Source organism: Cyprinus carpio, chromosome B1 (assembly GCF_018340385.1).
Source record: "Cyprinus carpio isolate SPL01 chromosome B1, ASM1834038v1, whole genome shotgun sequence".
NCBI classification, from domain to species: Eukaryota; Metazoa; Chordata; class Actinopteri; order Cypriniformes; family Cyprinidae; genus Cyprinus; species Cyprinus carpio.
In genome coordinates this window covers 35,071,614-35,094,759 of record NC_056597.1, presented here as the reverse complement: position 1 = coordinate 35,094,759, position 23,146 = coordinate 35,071,614, and the positions used below count along the sequence as shown (strand labels likewise).

At 37.9% G+C, this 23,146-nt stretch overlaps 1 protein-coding gene across 2 annotated transcripts in view; it reads left to right on the top strand.

Moving 5' to 3' along the window:
• Nucleotides 1–23,146, top strand: part of LOC109063851 (CD209 antigen-like protein D) — a 108,356-nt gene extending 85,210 nt beyond the window's left edge. Inside the window, exons 1-4 of one of the 2 annotated variants that reach the window (XR_006153824.1) lie at nucleotides 20,678–21,410; nucleotides 21,759–22,192; nucleotides 22,588–22,691; nucleotides 22,909–23,146. Coding sequence is in view for 1 of the 2 variants with exons in the window: in XM_042717260.1 (XP_042573194.1) it covers nucleotides 22,100–22,192; nucleotides 22,588–22,691; nucleotides 22,909–23,041 (330 nt within the window). In the remaining variant the exon portion in view is untranslated. Of the gene's footprint in view, nucleotides 1–20,677; nucleotides 21,411–21,758; nucleotides 22,193–22,587; nucleotides 22,692–22,908 lie in introns of those variants that run through there. The other variant, XM_042717260.1, reaches the window with a different exon arrangement.

Here is a 23,146-nt window from a genome sequence, read left to right as displayed (position 1 = left end):
AAATTTGTCAATTGAAAAGTCACCAACCTACTCACCTCAGCCATTGAAATTTCCGCCACTGAAGAGACAAAAAATCTGTTGTCACTAAAGGGGATGGACTTTTCTTAAAGGGGCGGATTCCCCAATATGACAGGGTGGACAGCCATTCAAGGGACATGAAAAACTCTTCTTTTTTATTAATTAAAAATCTAGCTTTTATTACCAAATGATCAATACACTTAAATTGAGAAATCTCTTATTTAACAAAATATTCATAGGAAAAAAAAATTCTTTAATTTTATGATTTGACAAAATTCTACTATCATTCAAATTTAATGAGCAGTGCATGGGACATATCAAAACAACACACATTCTCTTACACAAAACATAAAAAAAAAAGAAATTAGTATGGTAAGATTACACTTATTTTAGTGAATAAATTACCACATTTCAGCTTTCTTTTGTTAGGATACGGGTACACAAAATAATATTTTATCCTTGCTTATAGAAAATCCTCAATCTTATGCTGCGTTCCAGGCAACCAGTAACCCGTGTTTTTCCAACCTTATACCCGTGAAAATGCACTGGAAGGGTAGTCGAACCTGTGACTTCCCTGCCCGTGAACTCTTACTAAATCGATGCACTCCCAGTTATGAGCTCTGACGTCACAAAGCCCACGAAACAGCCCCTACGGATAATATTGTCTACGGATGCAGTGTTTATGCAGGTGGTACACGTTGAAAAAAGATTTTAGGACAATATAACGTTGCAATAAAAATAAATAATCTAGCTACAATTCCTTGCACTCAGGAAGTTTGGCGTGACTTGACTGGAACGCTACATAGTCATAAGTCGTGGTTTGAAGTCGTGATTTACAGGCTCAAAAACCTGCCTGGAACGCAGCATAACAGCTGCTTGTGGCCGCAAGCATTTAATTTTGATGTGGCTTTATGCACTATGCATCGTTAAAGTTTCACTTTCACCGCGACTGTTTACATGAAATGAACTTGTTATCAACCGTCTTTTTTTAACAGTTTGAATCACGAGTGAGGTGTAACTGGTGTGTTTTATAACATAGATTAAAATGTCCAGTATAATGAACTTGTTATCAACCGTCTTTTTTGAGAAATGTAACAGCTCCAGCTTGAGCCTGTGTGTACCACAAAAAACATTGACTCTGGGAAGTGCTAAAATGCTAACTCACTTCCGGGGTTTTGCCTACAAAGAGACATCATAGTTCCACCACTCTATTGCTGTATGGAGAGATTTCCTCCAGTCCAGCAGGACACAGCAGAGAGAAGGTTTATCAGACTGAAGTGATCAGAGAGGAAGACAGAAACACTTACTGCAGTAACCCCTTTTGGACCCCGCACGTTCGCCCCGCCCAATTTGTTTTCAGGACACAGCAGAGAGAAGGTTTATCAGACTGAAGTGATCAGAGAGGAAGACAAACGTTGGAAACTTTTGCAGGAGAGTTTTAATTTTTGCACGTTGATTGCATGAGGTTAGTAAAAGTGGTTGTGTACATAACTTATATGTTGACATTAAATCCGATGTTCGATCATTTATTTATCCATGGTACGTTAAATTTGAATAATTATTGTTAATAATTGTTATAACTTGCTCATTTTATTGTTCTTTGTGGATTGTAACAGTACACTCTGTACATGGCTTTGGTTCTTATATTTGATTTTACAGAGGTATGCCATTACATGTTTCAAGTTATTTGAACAGACATGCATGATTATTGTGTGTATAATATTATTATTATTATTATTATTAATATTTATTTAATTAATTTTTTTTTTTTTCAGGATGACATGCAGAGGATCAGGAGGTGGTGGTGTGCTGTTCTCTTGGACAACTTCACTCTGCAAATGTATGTAGTAGAGGTCTTCACGGGTCCAAAAATTCGTGCCCGAACCTGAAAGAGACCCGTAATGTACTACACCGAACCGACCCGGACCCGTCTATTATTTCAAAAGCTGGACCCGGACCCATGTAGATCTGAGAAATGGCTACCCGGACCCAACCTGGACCCGTCTACTATTTGAAAGCTGGACCCGAACCAGCCGGGAAGACACAGACCCGACTGGACCCGATTGTCACATATTCCACCTTAAACTGCTATTACAAGTCAATAAACCTGTTGCGAAAAATACATGTAGCGCCCCCTAGCATGTATAGCTATTAGTGTGGAGTGCGCTCCCCACACTCCACACTTTTTTTTTGTTTTTTCTTTGTCCTCCTCCGCCATGGCGATCTGGTAGTAGCCACTACGTAAATCAAGGACAGAAAACCATTTGCTCCCAGTTAAACAATCCAACGCATCGTCTATGCGAGGAGTCGTGTACTGGTCAGGAATTGTACGCCTATTAAGGGTCCTATAGTCAACGCACATTCTGATACGCCCAGTCTTTTTTCTGGCAATCACAATTGGTGATGCATACTGGCTACGTGACTCCTTAATTATACCAGCCTTTAACAACTCTTGCAAGTGCTGACGAACATCGTCAATATCTGCGGGAGCTAAACGTCTTGAACGTTCTCTGAATGGCTTTGCATCGGTCATCCTGATATGGTGTTCCACATCCTTTGCCAGGCCAACATCCCACTCATGCAATGAGAATACGTTTGCTCGCTTACATAACTTTTGACGGAGTCGTGCTTTCCATTGTGATGGTATGGGCGAGTCGCCAAACTGGATCAGTTGCGGGTCTAACTCTGTTGGTACAGTCCCAGCCTCAGTTTCAACTTTCAGAGATGGAACGACTGGATCAACGTGACACAGCTGGCCTAGGACAGTTCCAACTGGAATGACGGTGTCTTTCATGGACTCATTCTGGATAAGGATAGTGAGGTGATCATCCACTGCAGTACCATGCACGACCATAGGCTGCAGCAGTACTCCGAATGGTAATGGAGCCGTGGGTGATGCCTCAACCATCAACATGTCTTTACCCAGAGGCCTCTTCAACTCCACTTCACAGATGGCACAGCATTCCCCACCAGGAGGTAAGGTTAGTGAGCCTGGACCCATCTACTTCACACATGCAACTTCATACTCTTCACCCTCAGTGGTTGGTTGGTCTGTGTGACAAATGGAGTTCTTTGCCTTTATGCCAAGGGTCTGGGCAATGTCCACTTCTGTGGTCTCCTTGCAGAGCATGGACAGTCTCTGGAACAGGTTTGCATTTGTTCCAAGGATCACAGGGGTCTTTTCAGGACTTTTTGAACTTGGGCAAATCAGAGCAAGGACAGAAAGTGTCTCCTTTGTACCGGTAACCTTCTCTGGAAATTCCATCTCCACTACGACATATCCCAGGTAGGGGTAACTGGTTTCGCTCAAACCCCATATCGCCAACCCTGACACTGGCTGGATTGGGACATCAGATAAGTAGTGCTCATACCAGGGCTCGAAGATAATTGTGATTTGAGAGCCACTATCCAGAAGTGCATCACAGTGCTGGCCATTTATCTTCACTGGGATGATTGAACAGGGCCCGATCAGTCCTGGAGGAATGCCTCTTTCAAGGGTGGTTACTTCACTTTTCTTAGCTGAGCACACTGTGTGACCATCGCCTTATGCTCGAGAAGATAGATCACCCTGTTTAGCTTTCTTTAGAGCGTGTATCAGCTTTCGAATAACTTTGGCCTGATTTGGCATGGCCGTTTTTCACCACAGCGATAACAAAAGTTCCCATCTGAGTCGTTAGATGGTTGCTTTCTATTATCACTATGGGTTTGTCTTGATGGCTCTACTCGAAGAACTGAAGTAGGGGATTCAGAGACTTTTAGCTTATGGCCTGTCATTTGCTTTTGCAGGTTTTTCACTTGCTTTCTCAAAACAGCTACTTCACTATCACTACCTGTCTCTGGGGGGTGCATCTTTGTCATTGACACAGATCCTTTGCTATCTGCTACAACCTTGTTAGGCAAAGTACTCATGGCAGTGAACATTGACTTGAGTTCTTGAATTTCTGTTCTCAAATGCTCAACATCATCCTGTCTATTGTCTGTGGCAGGGTTTGTGTGAACTCTCTGGACAGAGGTGTTCAGCTTAGTCCTTGATGACTCGTACATTTCTTCACTTCTGATCTCACTCAGCAGTTCCAAGAATGATGGAGGGTTTTCCTTCCTCTCCCTGAGCTTGAGCTGGACAAGCATCATATCGGAGTGAATAGCACCTCTCAGCAGCTGCTCCGCTCGAGCACGGTCAGCACGGCTTGTTGGGAGACCTCCGCGACGAACTACCTTGGTCAATAACAACTCTATGCGCCTAAGAAAGTCAGACAACTTTTCCTTTGGCTGCTGCTGTAGCAATCTAAAGGCAAAATACAGGTCTTCGCCTGTCTCAGCAGACCCAAAAGCACTCTCAATGGCTTCTAAACACAGAGCAGGACTAACCTCTGGATCAGCAGTCCGCACAGCCTTTACAACAGCTAGCACAGGACCTTTCAGACTTTCCATGATACGTCGTCGTTTCTCCTTAGTGGAACACTCACTCTCCTCGACCATCAGGCATGCATTTTCTAACCAATGGTCAAGAGACTCTTCTCCAACTGGAGTTGCCAAGGTACCAAAGAACACTCTCAGACGACGGTAACTGCTGTTGTCACCTGATGGTGTCCCCATCTTAGTCAACAAATCACCCACCGCACGAATAATAGACTCTGCTGAGCCACTCTCTGGAGGTTCTTCCAACAAACTCTTTAACGGGCTCGAAGGAGTAGGACTTTCATAAGCAATAACAATCATCCATTTTTTTGTCTTTCCCTCTGGCAACAGTTTAGGAGGGACTTTGGTGGGGTCCACCGTCTCTTTACACTCGCATAGCACCCTGTGGCTATCCAGCTTCAGACTAACAGTCCGTCCTCTCACTTGCACTCGCCCTAAGGCTTTGATAGTTCCTAGGGCTTCTTCAATCTGGGCATTCGCAACGTCTTCTGGAATCAGTACCATGAGGGAATGTAACAGCTAACACTATTAGCATCAAATTACAAATTAGTTGATTGCATTAATTATCTATCCCGGACGAGCCCCCATTTTATGTAGCGCCCCCTAGCATGTATAGCTATTAGTGTGGAGTGCGCTCCCCGAATTCCTATATATCAAAATATCTTTCTCTAAATTAATTAATGCATTAAATGTAATTCCCTAATTATTACTTGCTTGTTACTGTTTACCTTAATAGCTGCTTTTGACTTAAGAAAGGGGTGATACAGTGTCTTTATAGCAAAATTAAAGTAAAACACTAATTGTATACAGCTATCTCAAGTTCTGAGTTAAATAAACATTAACTTTTATAGTTACATTAATATTCCACCCGTTTTAAATGGCTATCAATACTGTAAGTGAAATAAACATCAATTCACAGGTCACTTATCTTAATCAGTAGTGATAAATACTTTCACTTTAACCCAGTCTACTGTAAACTCAATTTCTTGCCTTAAAGGGATAGTTCACCACCAAAAATCAAAATTATGTCATTAATGACTCACCCTCATGTCGTTCCAAACCCGTGAGACCTCCGTTCATCTTCGGAAATGAGAATCATTATGCCCCTGTAATCCTGTTACTCAATAAAATTGTTTAGAATTTTACATCCAATATTATTAATTAAATTTAACACATTATAATTAATTAGAAATAATCAAATTAGATGCTTACAAGCAGCCATTCAAAATGAGTAGAAGAACATGAAAAAATTAAGTAAAATTTACACAAAAATATTGATTTCATTGAGAGAAAAAACAACAACAACAACAACAAAAAAACACTATGCTAAAGAATGCTATGTTATACTTTTCAGGCCAGCAGTTGGCGATCATGAAACACCCAGTGAAAACATTATATGCATGCACATGATGTCAGCCTTTTTACAAATTCACATTTTTGTTGCTTATATAGATATGATACAGGCATCATGTTCAAAAGCTTGTGTCTTAAGGCCCCCAAAACAGAGTTATTGAAGACACCTAAAGTTCACAAACAGAATCACTGAAGGAGAAAAGGGTAAATTTATAGGGTTACCATTATAGTGGTCAGTGTTTGCTTTAGTTGGTCTCTTGACCCTTAGCTTTTTAATATTACATTTTGTATGGCTGTTGGAACTGAATTATAACAGCTAGAAATGCTCAGAGTAAAGAAGATCAGTGGTGTTGGTTATGATTTTACATAATCATTGTTTGGCCTGAGTGTTGCAAGTAGAGCTTGTAGTATTGCAGCCCCTGTAATTCAACAATAGAATACCCAAAATTTTCTGTAAAACCCAGAGTTTAAGAATTCTGATTAAAAAAAAAAAAAAAATTGTTGTGGGAGAGGGAAGACTTATTTTAGGCACACAGTGACATCAAGAACCAGCGTATGAATCTCAAGAATGGTGACAAACCAGCATATTCAGATTAACAGATGAACTGTAAGCATCACAAAAAAAGCCACTAAAAATTGAGTTTTGATTGGTGGCACCCAGAATGCAGTGCAACATGCTTTTTGATGGTCACCATTGTTGAGGTTCTCAGCCTGATTCTTGATGTCTGTGTGCCTAAATGAAAAAATTTGTAGAATGACATTTTTTTTTTTATGTTGTGATTGTAAGTGCTTCTAAGAATCTATTTGATTATGCTGAAAATACCAGACCTTACACTGTTCATCCAAATGACGCCTGTTGCTGATGAGATACAACCAACTCAGAAATCTAGATCAAATGATGTCAAAACAACCAACACCATCTGATCTTATTCTTCTTTGGCTTGTCTAACTGCTGTATTACAATTAAAGCAACCAAAAAATTTGTTTAAAAGTTTAAGGGTCAAGAGCTCAACTAAAGCAAACACTGACCACCGTAATGGTAACCAAAATGTAGATTATTCTACTTCAGTGATTCTGTTTGTTAACATCAGGTGTCTTCAATAACTCTGTTTTGGGGGCTTGAAAACATAAACTTTTGAACACAATGCCTGTATCATCTCCATGTAAGCAACAAAAACATGAATTTGTGAATTACATTTTTGCTCTGTGTTTCTTAATCACCAAATACTGGCCTGGTATGCATAACATAGTATTCATTAGCATAGTCTTTTGTTTTTCTTTCTCAAAGAATTTTTTTTTTTTAAACTTTACTTATTTTTTTTTTTTGTGCTATTTGACTCATTTTGAATGGTTAATTTCTAAACATTTCATTTGATTAATTCTAATGAATTCTTATGTGTTAAATTTAATCAATAATATTGCTTGTAATCTGTTGCCACAATTTTATTAAGTAAATATAGTGTATTATTTTTAACAGTGTACACCAACTACGCACACATTTCCTATCATGTATGCCTATGAAAGATGATCGAACCAATCAGAGTAGGTATGGGGCGGGTTAACATGTGCAACCCCACCTCTATATGCAGGCTGCAGCCAGGTGCTTCTCGTTTTTTGTCCAACAAAACCAGTATTTTTGTATACCTTTTACTTATTTTTTTCATGTAATTTTATCTCATTTTGAATGATTGCTTGTAAGTATCTCATTTGATTAATTCTAATTAATTCTAATGTGTTAAATTTAATTAATAATATTTGCTTGTAATCTGTTGCCACAATTTTATTGAGTAAATATAGAGCATCACTTTTTACAGTAACGTATAAGATATTTTAGATTTAGTCCGAGAGCTTTCTGTCCCTCCATTGAGAATGTATGTACGGTATACTGTCCACGTCCAGAAAGGTAATAAAAAACATCTTCAAAGTAGTCCATGTGACATCAGAGGGTCCGTTAGAATTTTTTGAAGCATCGAAAATACATTTTGGTCCAAAAATATCAAAAACTAGGACTTTAATCAGCATTGACTTCTCTCCCCGGGTCTGTTATGAGCGCGCCGTTCACAGCACATCCGGTTTCGCGAACGAATCACTTGATGTAACCGGATCTTCTTGAACCAGTTCACCAAATCGAACTGAATCGTTTGAAAACGGTTCGCGTCAACAATAAGCATTAATCCACAAATGACTTAAGCTGTTAACTTTTTTTAACATGGCTGACACTCCCTCTGAGTTCAAATAAACCAATATCCCGGAGTAATTCATTTACTCAAACAGTACACTGACTGAACCGAGCCAGATAACGAACGAAACATTGACTCGTTCTCGAGTCAAGAACCGGTTGCATCGGTTTTTCGGATCACCGGTAGTGATGGGAAGTCCTGTTCTTCTCTCCGCGAACCGGGTTCTTTCGGACAGTTTGATTCAATAAACCGGTTGCCGAAAACGGTTCACCAGTTATTTTGCACTCGACGTAATGACTTCATTGGCGATGATTGCCCTTGATTCAAGCCGTCTGTTTACCCGCGCTCATAACATTAGCACAGAATCGTTTCAGAATCAATCACCAAAAGAACCAGTTCGGTTCAGACGCGCTGTGTGTCAGTCTGCTTCACGCATGCGCAGTATCATCAGCTCCTCGGTTCTCGAATCGCACGCGTCCGACAGAAACGGTTCTTTTTAACAATTCAACATATGATAATAATTGGAAAGGAATAAATTTAGCAATTAAACATATTAATGACATTTTTGAAAATATAGCAAAAAAGGCTAATTTAAATGAAACAACCACATATAAACACAAAAATAGAGCTAAACAAAAACCTTCTGAAAAGTGGTTTGACCATGAATGTAAAACAATAAGACAAGAGCTACAATTCATTTCAAATCAAAAAACACAAAGATCCGGTCAACTTAGAATTACGCTCAAAACACTCAGAACTCCTGAAACAATACAAAAACACAGTGAGACAGAAGAAACTGGATTATTATAACAGCACACTTCAGAAGATGGGAAAAACTCAATTGATTAGGGTCAGTTCTCGAGCATGTGGGAACGGTCTGAACAAGACAAAGCCACAAGAGTTAGCCAAACAAGATGGTCAGATTTGGAAAGATTATTTTGAGAAGCTCTACACACATCAAACTGACCCTCTGGATAATCCCAACCAGTTAAAAGTCCCTCAAAAAATTGAATGCTCTTGAATCATGCACCAAAAACAACCAAAATCCACTAGATTATCCAATAACCCAACAAGAACTTAGTGGAAAACTGTCCGACAGAAACGGTTCTTTTTAACAATTCAACATATGATAATAATTGGAAAGGAATAAATTTAGCAATTAAACATATTAATGACATTTTTAAAAATATAGCAAAAAAGGCTCCTTTAAATGAAACTACCACATATAAACACAAAAATAGAGCTAAACAAAAACCTTCTGAAAAGTGGTTTGACCATGAATGTAAAACAATAAGACAAGAGCTACGATTCATTTCAAATCAAAAACACAAAGATCCGGTCAACTTAGAATTACGCTCAAAACACTCAGAACTCCTGAAACAATACAAAAACACAGTGAGACAGAAGAAACTGGATTATTATAACAGCACAATTCAGAAGATGGAAAACTCAATTGATTAGGGTCAGTTCTCGAGCATGTGGAACGGTCTGAACAAGACAAAGCCACAAGAGTTAGCCAAACAAGATGGTCAGATTTGGAAAGATTATTTTGAGAAGCTCTACACACATCAAACTGACCCTCTGGATAATCCCAACCAGTTAAAAGTCCTCGAAAAATTGAATGCTCTTGAATCATGCATCAAAAAACAACCAAAATCCACTAGATTATCCAATAACCCAACAAGAACTTAGTGGAAAACTGAAATCCCTCAAATGTAAGAAGTCCTGTGGCCCTGACAACATAAAGAAAAAGATGCTTAAAAACAGCTCTCCTGAATTGCAAATTCCATTAATTAAACTTTTTAATTTGATTTTGAGTTCAGGTGTTTTTCCTGAGGTCTGGAACACAGGACTCATCTCTCCTATCTTTAAAAGTGGAGACAAAACCAATCCTAATAACTACAGAGGGATCTGTGTAACCAGTAATTTGGGAAAAGTATTTTGCTCTATAATCAACTCTTGGATTTCATCTTTCTTAAAGCAGCACAATGTCATCAGAAATTCTCACATGGGCTTCCTTCCTAAACATCGAACAACTGACCATATTCACACACTAAACACGCTAATAAATGAACATGTACACCAAAAGAAAGATGGAAAAATATTTGCATGCTTTATAGATTTTAAGAAGGCTTTTGACTCCATTTGGCATAATGGTTTGTTTTATAAAATCATTCAAAGTGGGATAGGGGGTAAAATATATGACTTAATTAAAAACATAAATGTGCAGTAAAAATTGGACAGCAAAGGACAGACTATTTTCCTCAACAGCGAGGAGTGAGACAGGGCTGCTGCCTCAGCCCGACTTTATTTAACATATATGTCAATGAACTGGCAGATCTACTGGACCAATCAAACAGTCCAGGACTACAATTATTCGACACAGAAGTCAAATATTTACTGTATGCAGACGACTTGCTAATTCTATCTAAAACACCAGAAGGTCTCCAGAACAACCTTGACATTTTAACTAAATACTGCCAGGATTGGGCCTTAGACATCAACATCCCAAAAACTAAGATTATGATATTTCAGAAAAAACCCAGAAATCTAGAACATAAACATTTATTTACTTTAAACAACACCGCACTTCAACATACTTTACAATATACTTATTTTTAACTCCCACTGGAAATTTCAAATTGGCAATTAAAACATTACTTATAAAAGCCCGCAGGGCACTGCACGCTATATGAATTAAATTATTCAAAATAAACATCCCCATCAGAATTTGGACAAAGATCTTCGATAGTGTCATTCTGCCCCATTGCCCTGTATGGAAGCGAGATCTGGGGCCCAGCGAGTAACTCCAGCCATAAAGACTGGCACAAACACGATGACAAGATATTTTACAGTTGATGATTTATTTTACTATACTCACTCCAGCAGGTGTCCTTAAGTATGGGTGTTTTCTGAGTACATCCTCCACAGACATTCCTTCTGTGCTTTCTCAGCGTCTCCAGGAGAATGTTCCTGCCGTGTGGTCTTTGACAGTCCAGGTGTCTGGATGTGTTTTCTGATACTCGCTTTGTAGCACATTCACATAGGCCTCAACAGACACTGAATCCTCCCCAACACAAGTTTCCTTCATCAGAACAACAGAAACAGATCATGCTTAGACCCTGACAGATATGCGAAACATCTAAATACTTATTGAAAAAGGTGCTTTAGATATAAAAAATAATAAAAACATTGAACTTCATAAACATTAAGATGATGGTCAGGCAGTGAAAAAGTGGAGTAGATACAAAAAAAGATTTAAATATCTGTAGTACAGTATCTTCCTTACATTGAAGTGAAAATGTAAAATTGATTAACAGTGCAAAAATAAATTATGCATATGGCAGTGTGCTTACATATGCTACAATAACCTGCGAGTGGTGCACGTTCTGCTTTAAATTTCCGGTTTAGAGATGTGTCAGGTGTGCTAAAAACACAAATTTCACTGATTGTCATTTTCCAGCAAATAAAGATTACAATATATTGTTACTACAATATTGTGTGTGATTATGTTGATAGAGATAAACAAATGGATTAAAAACAATGTCACTTACACAGTCATTTCCTTTTATATTTCTCTGGAAAGGGTTCTTCACAACCAGTGTGTTGGAAACTTGAATATACTCTGCATTAGTTGGATACCTAGCAGAAAGGTAGAAACAAACTCTGAATTAGTTTTTTGATTTTGTCTAATCGTCTTCATAGATTGTGAATTGATCTTAGTTCAGTTGTAATAGCAGAGGTGGTAATAATTATTATACTTACAGGATGTATTCTGTACTGTATTGCACATAAAGGACGCATTTATATACTATCAGCTCTGAGAGCTTCACCTTCGATGCAGATGCGCTCATCGTTTTGTCTCACTGTACATACAGTATGTCTGTCAACAACAATAAACCAATTACTAAAGCTGCAAGATATAACGCAAAGGGAAAATTATGATCGTATTGTAACAAGCTATCTTTATATACATATTTGTGGTATATAAAGCATAGATAAACGTGTGATGAATAATTACACCACGTCTTATCGCCGCCACCTTCTCTTGTCTAAAGGAAATTACGTACATGTATATTTACCGCTGATTGGCCAACAGAGTAAAACTCCTTTGACCAATGAGAAACCTTTTGGCACGCCCCTACCTTTTGGCACGCCCCTACCTTTTGGCACGCCCATTGCTCCAGGCTGCAGTTACCCCTGTCTCTGGCACGCCACGCATGCTGGAACTGTAAGTAGGAAAGTAATGAGTGTAAATGATCTTCTTTGCCGCTGTTGTAAAAAAGAATTTAAGAATTCGCGGAGTACTTATAAGCACGAATAACATTTTTGAGAGAAACACAAAAGGTGCATGTATATACGAACTAGTTCTCGGGTTTAGGATTAGATCTCGACAATAATGAAAATAAATCTTATCGCATTTGTCGGCCCTGTCTCAACTTTATTACACGGTTGCAACGTGACTTGACTAACTTTAAAAAAATGGAAAGACGACGAAAGAGACAAGGCTGAAGAAGCATGCTCATCTGAGGCTTCAGAGAAAAGAGATCGTGAGCCTACCCCTTCCAAGATGCCCTATCTTACGTAACTGCAGATAGCCTGTCCATCATCGATTAAAGCCCGCCCTGGCAATTTGATTGGCTCGGCCTTCTGGGAGCCGAGCATAATTACTCCTCAATGGATCGAGTCCAGACCGAACTTCCCGTCCAAAAAAATGTTGTGGGCGGGGTTCGGGCTGGCACCCAGGCTTCCAAGTGCTCCTGCTGTTAAACAAAAGGGGGTGGACAGTTCAGCTTTTGAGTCGGAGCAGGAACCTTCCGGTAAAGTTTAAGCTAAAAGCAAAAGTAAACATGCTGGCTATACTCTTAGAACAATATGTGCTTTTATGATTTATAAGATCATCAGTAGTAGGACTGTGATCATGGGGACATACAATTGATGGCTGCACAATTAATATAGATTTTTGAAAGTGCTTATTTCATATAGCAGAGAAACTAGATGTGCAGAGTGAGAGAGAGAGGGATTCAGGGAAAGATGATATAGATGGTGTGTTCCTAGTGAGTTTTTGAGAGTTTGTTTATTTATCCATTCATATTATGTATGATAGTCTACCTGTTACATCAACTAAGAGGGTTAAGCCTACAAGTTTAGCAGTCTGGTGGACACATGAATTGGGTGGTGGTGACTGCACCAACAGAGGTGGCCTGGGGTGCAGTCAAATTCCTGGCCTGATTTACTGTCCCAGTCCGCCACTGCATACAATAACTATATATATTGTGATTATTTGAATTATGTTGCTGTGTAACTTTCTAAATAAAGATATTAATGTATATGTTGTGTATATTACAGCCGTCGAGGGAGTAATTGTAAATCAAACCATCAGAGGTGGATAGTCCAGGGGTCAGAAAGTAAAAAAGTCCTGCCATATGTTTATTCCACCCATGAACTCAGCAGCGTGATTTCACCAGAGGAGGAATCAAGTCATTCCTTCCAAGTCACAAACAAGTTTCAAGTTAAAATCCCAAGTCCTCAAAGAGTTAAAGTTAATGAGATAATTAAGTGACTAATTAAATGAAGATTGTGCATTAGTGATGAACACCTACTGTTAACAATCAACATCACTGAAGAAAAGAGAAACACAAGAACTACAACTGACTTTAAGCACAGCCTTGGATGTAATCAATTGAAAAAAAAAAAAAAACTTTGCCACCATAATTGTGGTCAGTATTTGCTTCAGTTGGGCTCTTGAGCCTTTTAACAGTTTTGATAAATTTGCTTCTAAAACAAATGCATTACTGTTTCACAGAAAACATTTGTGCAATGCTGAAACTAATCTTGAACGACCAGGTATCCGATGCTTTTGATGACTGAATGATCTTGATTTGAATTCTTTATTATTTTTCAAAAAAGAGTGATATTTCATTGGAGTGTTGTAAAGCAGGGAGATCAGTACATATCGATAATATCGATACCAACGTGAAAATATTGATAATAAATACCCCAGTATGTGACTTTTGTAATTGACCACAAGAGGGCGCTTTTGCAACAATAACAAAGGCGAAGCTTGATGACGCTATGAAGCAGGTGACGATGGGAGATGTCGTTTTTAATGCGTTTTCACCTTAGCAATGTATCTGAATTGGATAAACGAATCATGATCACGGATGAGGTAATTTATTCGTTTTTGTATTACCTGTAATTGATTTGCTTACCTGTCTATCAATACACTCGCGAGAGCAGAGTCTCTGTCAAGTCCAAGATTTTCGCGCAGCTCTCTCCATCTCGTAAACGCCTGGCCGATATTTATCCTGGTTTTATTCCTCCGTTTGTCACACAGTCTGCGTGTATCCGAATATGGACGCTTACGTTTTACTGGCACTTCAATACTCGCCAAAGAGTTATCGTGATCCATAACAACGACAACCAACACGCCCATCCCCGACACAACCCCGCCCACGTCCAAGTGTGACCTAAACGAAAGCCAAGCCCATATCAAATTCAGAATTCAATGTTAGCTTCATTTCCTGTCTCCTGAGATGCCTTCATCTGGCCGATTTTTGAAGGCAGCATAGATGTATCCTTCGCTGCCTTTTATATGCCACAATCCTGTGCGTTCCATTCTGTGACAGTCAAGCCAAAAAATAAAGATGGTGTCTGAAAGTTGCGGTCGGTGGTCAGTTTTTGTGTAAATGTTTTTGATCATGTTTTCCACTTTTCTAGCGAGAAATTAATATTGCAGTAATGAAATATTAACTTCGTTATCACCAAAGCTCTCTATATTTAGCTGTAGATCATTTAACCGTTACTCTGCCTCAGAAGCCTGTCCAAAATCCTGAGGTGCCTTCGTGCAAAAACGCTGCCTGCAAAGTCATTGCCTGATACGGCTGCGAGGCAGCAAGTCACCTGCCTAAGTTTTCGGATGCAGCCCTCATTTTACACGCGGCTATAACATAACCACCACTTCCGCATTTGACCATGTGATATTCCGGTGTGGTGGAACATCACATGGTCTACACCGGAAAAAAAGTATATAGAGCGGACATTGCGTCACTGAGAGGCGACATAATTTTTCCGGGACGGCCAGTTATTTAAAATCGGAATTTCTCTGAAATAAAAAATCTTTGGAGACTTTTGAGATATTGTAATACACAACTGGAGGAAATATATCACACTGTGCAAGTTATTTTCGGAAATTTTATTACAAAATTCCTACATATAGGAGCTTTAAGTTTCAGTGTCTCGTTTTGCGACTTGGCCGTGTTTGTCAAAATGCTGCTGCTGTCACAGAGCAGAGCAAGCTCTCAAGAGTGCTGCTCGTGCTCGACACTGCTGCTCTCCTCCCCCTCCCCTGTGTTGTACCGTCACGTGACTCACCACTAGCGCTACCACCAGCAGTCAGGCGCGCGCGCGCCGCTCAGCCGCGCATTTCTAACAGCAGTCAGTCAGAGGCGGAGAAATGGCAGCAGAGAGAAAGAGGAGCATTTTTTGTTAACATGCTACTTGAAAAAGAGAATTTGTTTTTACATTTTTTATATTTGTGAAGTAATCATTTTGTAACTTTGTTTATTTAAATAAAACAGAAGTAACCAAAAGTTGTTTCTGAACAAAAGCTTTTGCAGTACTGATTAATAGGGAATGTGAAGGTGACGTCACGCCGTGTTGCATTATGGGTCCTCCGCCATTTGCAGGATCGCGCCCTATCCCGCTGTATTTGAATTCGTGTGTTGGAGGCTGTTTGGAGTTTCTGTCGAGATTTTAATAAACGTCGATATGGTTGGTCAGTACTGCTCGATCATAGCAGGTCACACGATCGTTCAGGGAGGAAACTGAAAAAACGGAATACGTTTTTTTCAGCTTTCCTTCCTGGAAAAAACAACAAGGGAAGCAGGTGCAGGAGCTGACGAAAAAAAACGCCGGATCGCGTGGGTTGCCGCCAATCAGGAGAAAAATTTTTACTTTTCAAAACACCCCTGCATCCAGCGAGAGTGTGTTCGCTGCATTTTCAGTCAGGTGAGTTCTCTGGTCTCTAACTTTGACCTAAATACAATATTTTCATTTTGCTCTCATTGTCTTAAACGTCGATGTGTGTTGACTCCCAGAGCAAAGCATAATTTTTGGCTATCAACAGATAATGTTCCTTTTGCAACAACAATCACAATGTCTAAGAAATAGAATATATGATATATATATATATATATAATATATATATATATATATATATATATATGAAGAAATTATTATTAATGTGTTAGCTTTTGTTTATCTTCTGGTCCAGTTTCTACTAACATAATTATGTATATGTGTGTATGTATGTATGTATGTGTGTGTATGTATATATATATATATATATATGTATATATATATGTATATGTATATATATATGTATATGTATATATATGTATATATGTATATATATATATATGTATATGTGTATGTATGTGTATATTTTTTTTTTTTTTTTTTTTTTTTTTTTTTTTGTGTGTGGTGTGTGTATGTATATGTGTATGTGTATATATATGCGTGTGTATGTGTATATATATGCGTGTATATATATATATATACACACACACACACACACACACACACGCACAGCTTTATGTAGAATTTGAATTTTTTTATCATATTTATGTATATTTTATATATATATATATATATATATATATATACATACATGTATATGTGTGTGTGTGTGTATATATATATGTGTATGTATATGTGTATATGTATGTGTGTTGAAAGTATATGAAGATGTCCATAATTGTATATAACCTACAAAATTGCTGTATTTACAGGACAACCAGCATTTGAAATGCTGGATACTCATCCTGACTGGGCACCATGTATTTACAGGACAACCAGCATTTGAAATGCTGGATACTCATCCTGACTGGGCACCATCGTAGGATAGTTGATGAATGATGTTCAATTGTGGTTCATGTTAGCAGATGATAAAGCCAGGCCACATTGCATGAATCAAATCAATTATTTATTTTGTTTTCAATGAACAATTTGCTTTGATATTGTGTACATCTTTTACATGCCTTTTTTAAAATGTTTGTGACTCAAGTTTTTATATAACTGCTTAATAAATACATTAAGTGACTTATCTGTTTCTGTACTGATTGTATCCACAGAGACCCTTTAAAGGGATAGTTCACTTTAAAATGTAAATTCTGTCATCATTTACTCACCCTCAAGTTATTTTAAACCTGTGTGAATTTCTTTTCTTCTGCTGAACACAAAGGAAGATATTTTGAAGAATGTCAGTACCCAAACAGTTAACTGGAACCACTGACTTCTATAGTAGGAAAATGTTTTTTTTATGTAAGTCAGTGGTTCCAGTTAACTGTTTGGTTACTGACATTCTTCAAAATATCTTCCTTTGTGTTCAGCAGAAGAAAGAAATTCACACAGGTATTAAAATAACTTGAGGGTGAGTAAATGATGACAGAATTTTTATTTTAAAGTGAACTATCCCTTTAAGTGCACATAAACTGGGATGGGCAAAGATACATCAATCTATAACCCAAGCCTTCAGAGGAACTTCACTAAGGCGCTGGGAGTGCATCACCTGTACATAAAGACAGAAATGTTAATCAATGACAGATAAATTAAGTATCTGATTAAATAAATTAAATTTAATTAATTTGTGATTAATAAAAGCAGAACCACCTAAATTATATTGTTTTCATGCTAACACTGGTCAAAACTAACTTGTAAATGTAAATTACGTATTTCAATGTAAAAATAATGTAATGTAAATTATTGATTGTAAATTATGTATTCATTAATTTCTAATCAACATAACCACATGAGTTACAAAAATAAATCTGCCCGCCACAAGCAAAATAAAACTGGGTTTTTAGACAATTTTGACGATTATAACAATTTTTTTTTTATTAAATGCAACTGCTCAAACCCACTGATTATGACTCTTTAAAATAACATAACTTTAGCTGAATATTTAGCATTTTGTTTGTTTTAATAACTTGGCCAAAAACACAAGTGCCATCTTATGAACGTGTTGATTCATTGCATAGAATACAACAGAGAAAGAATCAATTTTACAGAATCATTAAGATACGTAGGTATTAATACATTGTCAGTAAATAGCATATTTCTTTTAGCTGGTTTGCCAACCGCCATAAAACTCCGACAGAAGAAGAAGTGCCATCTTACCTTTGCCAGTACGACTGTGCTCTTGCAGTTAGGCGGCCTGTGAATGAGGAGGTCTTGTACCCAGCTGCTGCAAAACTGTTCATGGGCTTGAAGGGATTTATAGCTCTTAAACTCCTGCAAAAGTGTACGCACTCAATCCAAAAACAAGGTAATTGACGATGTCCAGATATGTGAGCGGAGTTAGTGCATCTGGATCTGTAATCCAGTCTTGGGCTGCTAAATCATATGGATCTATGTTGTTTATCTCGGACAGTTTGTCCAAATAACGTTTTTAGGGCAGTGGCATTTTAGTTTCTCCCGATAGGGTCCCTTCTCTTTTTCTTTCAACTTCTCAATTTCTTCCGTTCTTCTTCAGTTTTACCTCGTTTTAGCCAAACACACCCACAATTAAATGTCATAGCAACGTCGTCGGCGAAAAGGGCGAAAACGTAAACAGTTTCTTAATGTCAAGGAAGGATCCTCGGAAGCCAGAATTTCGAGGATGCTACGTCATCGACATCCGTCGAAGTACTGTTCCAATGTCGAGGATCCTCGGAATTTCAACAAAGGACTGAGTCCTTCGTTCGAAAAATATCCCATATACAGGAAAGGATGCATATGTGTAGCCTTCGCGCTCTCAAATCACCCACAATCCTATGCGCGCAGCTTTGCTATCTTGTTCAAAAAATTCAAAAATGTCAAACGTTAGTGGAGTCGAAGCGTTAACGGGGCAATATGCTTTCAATATGTATTTACGTTACCAAAGTGGAGTTTATAACTGTAGTAAATATAAGTAAAGTTTAACGTTTAAATGCCAGTACAGATTACTACCGTATTGATATTATAAATTATACAAATACAAATTACGTTATTGATGGCTAACTGAACCGGACCTGTCATTTAACAATTGTTAGCTTGGTTGCCGTCACCGGCATTTCTTTTATAAATAACTAGTTAAGTTGTCCAAAGTAATTTAACGTTAATATTATACCGTTCACAGCGTTATTCATAGCTTTCTCGTCTTTTTTTACAGGGACCAAGGAACAAACGGAGGCGTTCATACGTCTCCGTGTAGAAAACAAGCAACCAAAACAGTAACATATACACTTCCATTTTTCAGCGCCTACCGTTTTAGCATTTAAAACTTGGTTTGACTATCCATAAATATAATTTCGCATAGTCATAATTATAATTCGACTAGTCACAATGACAATTAGAGATATCTGCAATTATAATTCCAATAGTAATAAATCGGATTAGAGATATCTCTAAATACTTTATGGCTAGTCAAAACTCCATTTAAGATAAGTTTTAAATGCTAAAACGGCTTGCGATAAGCACTGAAAGCGGACCTCTTCACTTACGTAATGACGTGCACTTGCTAGCCTGTTCCATTTACGTGTTCTCCGAGTGCTAAAGAGGAGCCTCGCCTAGACTCTGAAGGAAGTGACTTGGAAGGACCAGTCCTGCCAAGGAAGTATCCTTTACATTGAGAAACGCCTAGAGATCGTGCCTCTAAACATGGCGCCCACGTCCCATAATGCAAACACTGCGTGACGTACCTTCACATTCCCTATAACCCGAAATGCAAATCACAAAAACAAATTAAAAGTCATGAAAATTCATTTAGATTTTAGGTTAAAGACGCATCCACCTTAATTATTAAAAAGTATCGGTATCGGCGATACTGGCCCTGTATTTACTTGGTATCGGCTCGATACCAAATCTAGCGGTATCGCACACCTCTATTGTACATTACCACTATAATACTTTAATAAGAAAAAAAAACCCTGCTTAGGCATTAAGCCATGAACATTTATCACGTGATCCTCAACAGTGGTGAAAATAATTATTCATACTGCAGTGCATTATGGGAGTTTTTCATGTATTGCAACAAGAAGCATTTTGATGATTGTCACCATTGTAGATATTAATATGCTTGTTCTTGATATCTGTGTGTGTCTAAAAACCACTGGAGTTCATGTGTTGCACAGATTTAAAATTCATTCTCTGTAAATATTAAAGCAGTACTTTTTTTGCGTGCTGTAGTTTCTCTGGGATGACTATTCAAAATCTAAACTTATTAAACAAACCAACATTATTTTGAACGTAATCACACCAGCTCATTGTGACAATGTGTTTATTGTAGATCACTGATCGCTCTTTTCTACAGCACCCCCATACAAAGCTACAGAGTGAGATCTAGCACAACAAGTCAAGGGTCAAGAGTACAACTAAGTCAAACACTGATCTCAATGATGGTGGCATCATTTTAACCAATAAAACATTAGCATCTGATCCTCTGTAATTTACAATAACAGCAGGTGTTCATCACTAATGCACAATTATCATTTAATTAGTCAGTTCACTTATCTCATTAACTTTAACTCTTTGAGGACTTGGGATTTAACTTGAGACTTGTTTGTGACTTGGAAGGAATGACTTGATTCCTCCTCTGGTGAAATCAGCTGCTGAGTTCATGGGTGGAATAAACATATGGCAGGACTTTTTACTTTCTGACCCCTGGGACTATCCACCTCTGCAAACCATTTATTTATATTCTGTTCGTCGTAATCCAAAACTCTTTGTATTTATATGGGATGTTGTGGAAACGCAACAATAAATGCAAAAACACAACATTTATATTCGCTTTTTAATTTATATTAAAAGTTTATTCATCTGAATGTCTACTTCCGCATTCCAATCCTGCTAACAGCGTCATAATTATCTATACCAATAAGCTGTAAAATCGTCACTCATCTGTACACCAATAAGCTCATCTTAATCATAAACCAATAACCGCTGAGGTGGGCGGGGCGACACCTCCCCTCGTCCAGACTGCACTCTGGCCTACTTGCTTACTGCTGTGTTTCCTGTATCATCAATATAAAGGTCCAGTTTGGCCTGTTTAAGGCTGCTTGAGTTTATTTGAGTGTTCACAGACTCCTCTTGTTGGCTTCTGAAGCTGATAACATGTGGTTGATTGTACAAAGCACAAACATAGCAGTACAGCTCTGCAGAGAGTTTTTAAGTGTGACTGAAGGACTTTATTTTTGTCAAAGGCCAGTGTGAAGTGAAACCACTTCCTGTGTAAATTTAACAGTATTTAAAAAAAAAAACATTCTAAATATGACAGTTCACTGTGAAGATACACTATCAGACAACCGTGGATAATGGATTTAGAGGCTATTTATGAAAATGTTGAACGCAGAGATTTTCAGAAAACAACTGGTCCTCAAACTCAGAGTCAAAGCCAAGATGAAGGAAAAGATCTAAAGCACAGTAAGCATAGTTACTTGGTTATGTTAATAGTGTCACTGTGAGGAAATGAGAAACATCACAAATATTTTCAAATCTTGTATTTCTACGAACGTAATGTCACTGTTTCTGCTTTTAAATAAAGTGCATTATCACTGACTTATTTTTAATATACTTTTTAAAGTGTTCTTGTTCGCAAATTTTGTCATAGCACTTTCAGATGACATAAAAATATACTTCTAAAACATAAAAAGGCATGTCAATTACTAACAGCAATATTAGATTATCCTTACAGAAGTTGATTTGAAGCTTTATTTCTAATAACATGAAGTGTATTAACTGATATTTGAGTGTTTTCTTCCTGTTTGTCAGGAGGAAGTAGATGTTTGGTGTTGATCACAGTGGGTCTCGGGCTCATTTGTGTTCTTCTGCTGGTCTTCATCATACTGCAGCACAACACCATCACAGCAGAGAGAGACCTGATCAAGAGTTACAAGAACACAGTTAAGGAGCTTAATCAAACCATCAACAGCTTACAGGACAATTACACTGATCTAATGACTGAAAAACACCAACTGCAGAACAACTTCAACTCTTTGAGTCAGAAGAACCTGGAGCTGGAGACCAAAGTCAATGATCTCACTGCTGAGAAAAACCAGTAACAGAGAGATTTTAAATCTCTGAATGAGAAGAATGGTTCAGTTTGTTTTTTCATGTCCAGTGAGTTGAAGAGCTGGTCTGACAGCAGACAGTACTGCAGGGAGCGTGGTGCTGATCTGGTCATTATCAACACTGAAGAGAAGCAGGTGAGTTTGTGTGAGTGTCTGTTAATCAGAATCAGAAAGAGCTTTATTGCCAAGTATGCTTGCGCATACAAGGAATTTGTTTTAGTGACATAAGCTTCCAGTACACAGAGACAACAACAACATAGAGAAAAAAAAATAAAATAATTATAAATAAATTGTATGAATAGTTGTGCTATAGATGATAATGGAATAGAATAGAGTAAGATGCAGGGATGTACTAGGAGGGGTAATAAATAAATATAAGGATATTGCATATTTTTATTGCATAAGTGGGGAACATTTAACTGTTCATGAGGTAGATTGCCTGGGGGAAGAAACTGTTCTTGTACCTGACTGTCCTGCAGTCATTAATGAATGAGAGGAATAACACTTATTTTTTGTTATTACACACACAGAAGTTTATATCTTCATTCATCAAAGAGAGAGTGTGGATTGGTTTGTCTGACAGAGAGCAGGAGGGCGTCATGAAATGGGTGGATAATTCAACACTGAAACAAGGGTAAGTGTGCTACTGTACTTTGTACTACTTTTGTTTTTGTTTTCTTTTTAGTTTTGTTGCATTTGTCAAAAAATCCTAAAGGATTCCTATACAAAACTGTCTAATTAGAATTTCTATCATATTTCGGAACTGTTCCTGTAAGATTATATTCCGAGTCTTATAAGATTCTGTATTGTTTTATAGCTAATTAACAGAAAATCTGATGCATGTTATTCAGGTTTTGGATCAAAGGTGAGCCGAATGACGAACATGGAATTGAGGACTGCATTGAACTGACGCCTTCACATCCCGCACTGAACTGGAATGATCTGCCATGTTCAGAGATGAGAAAAGGGTTTTGTGAGAAATAGGATATGGTTTTGCTTCTGTTGTTTTATGGAATCATTCTTATTGCGACTGCATTATATATGATTCAGGTTTCTGCCTTAGCAGTCCACTATTTTCTTTTTATATAA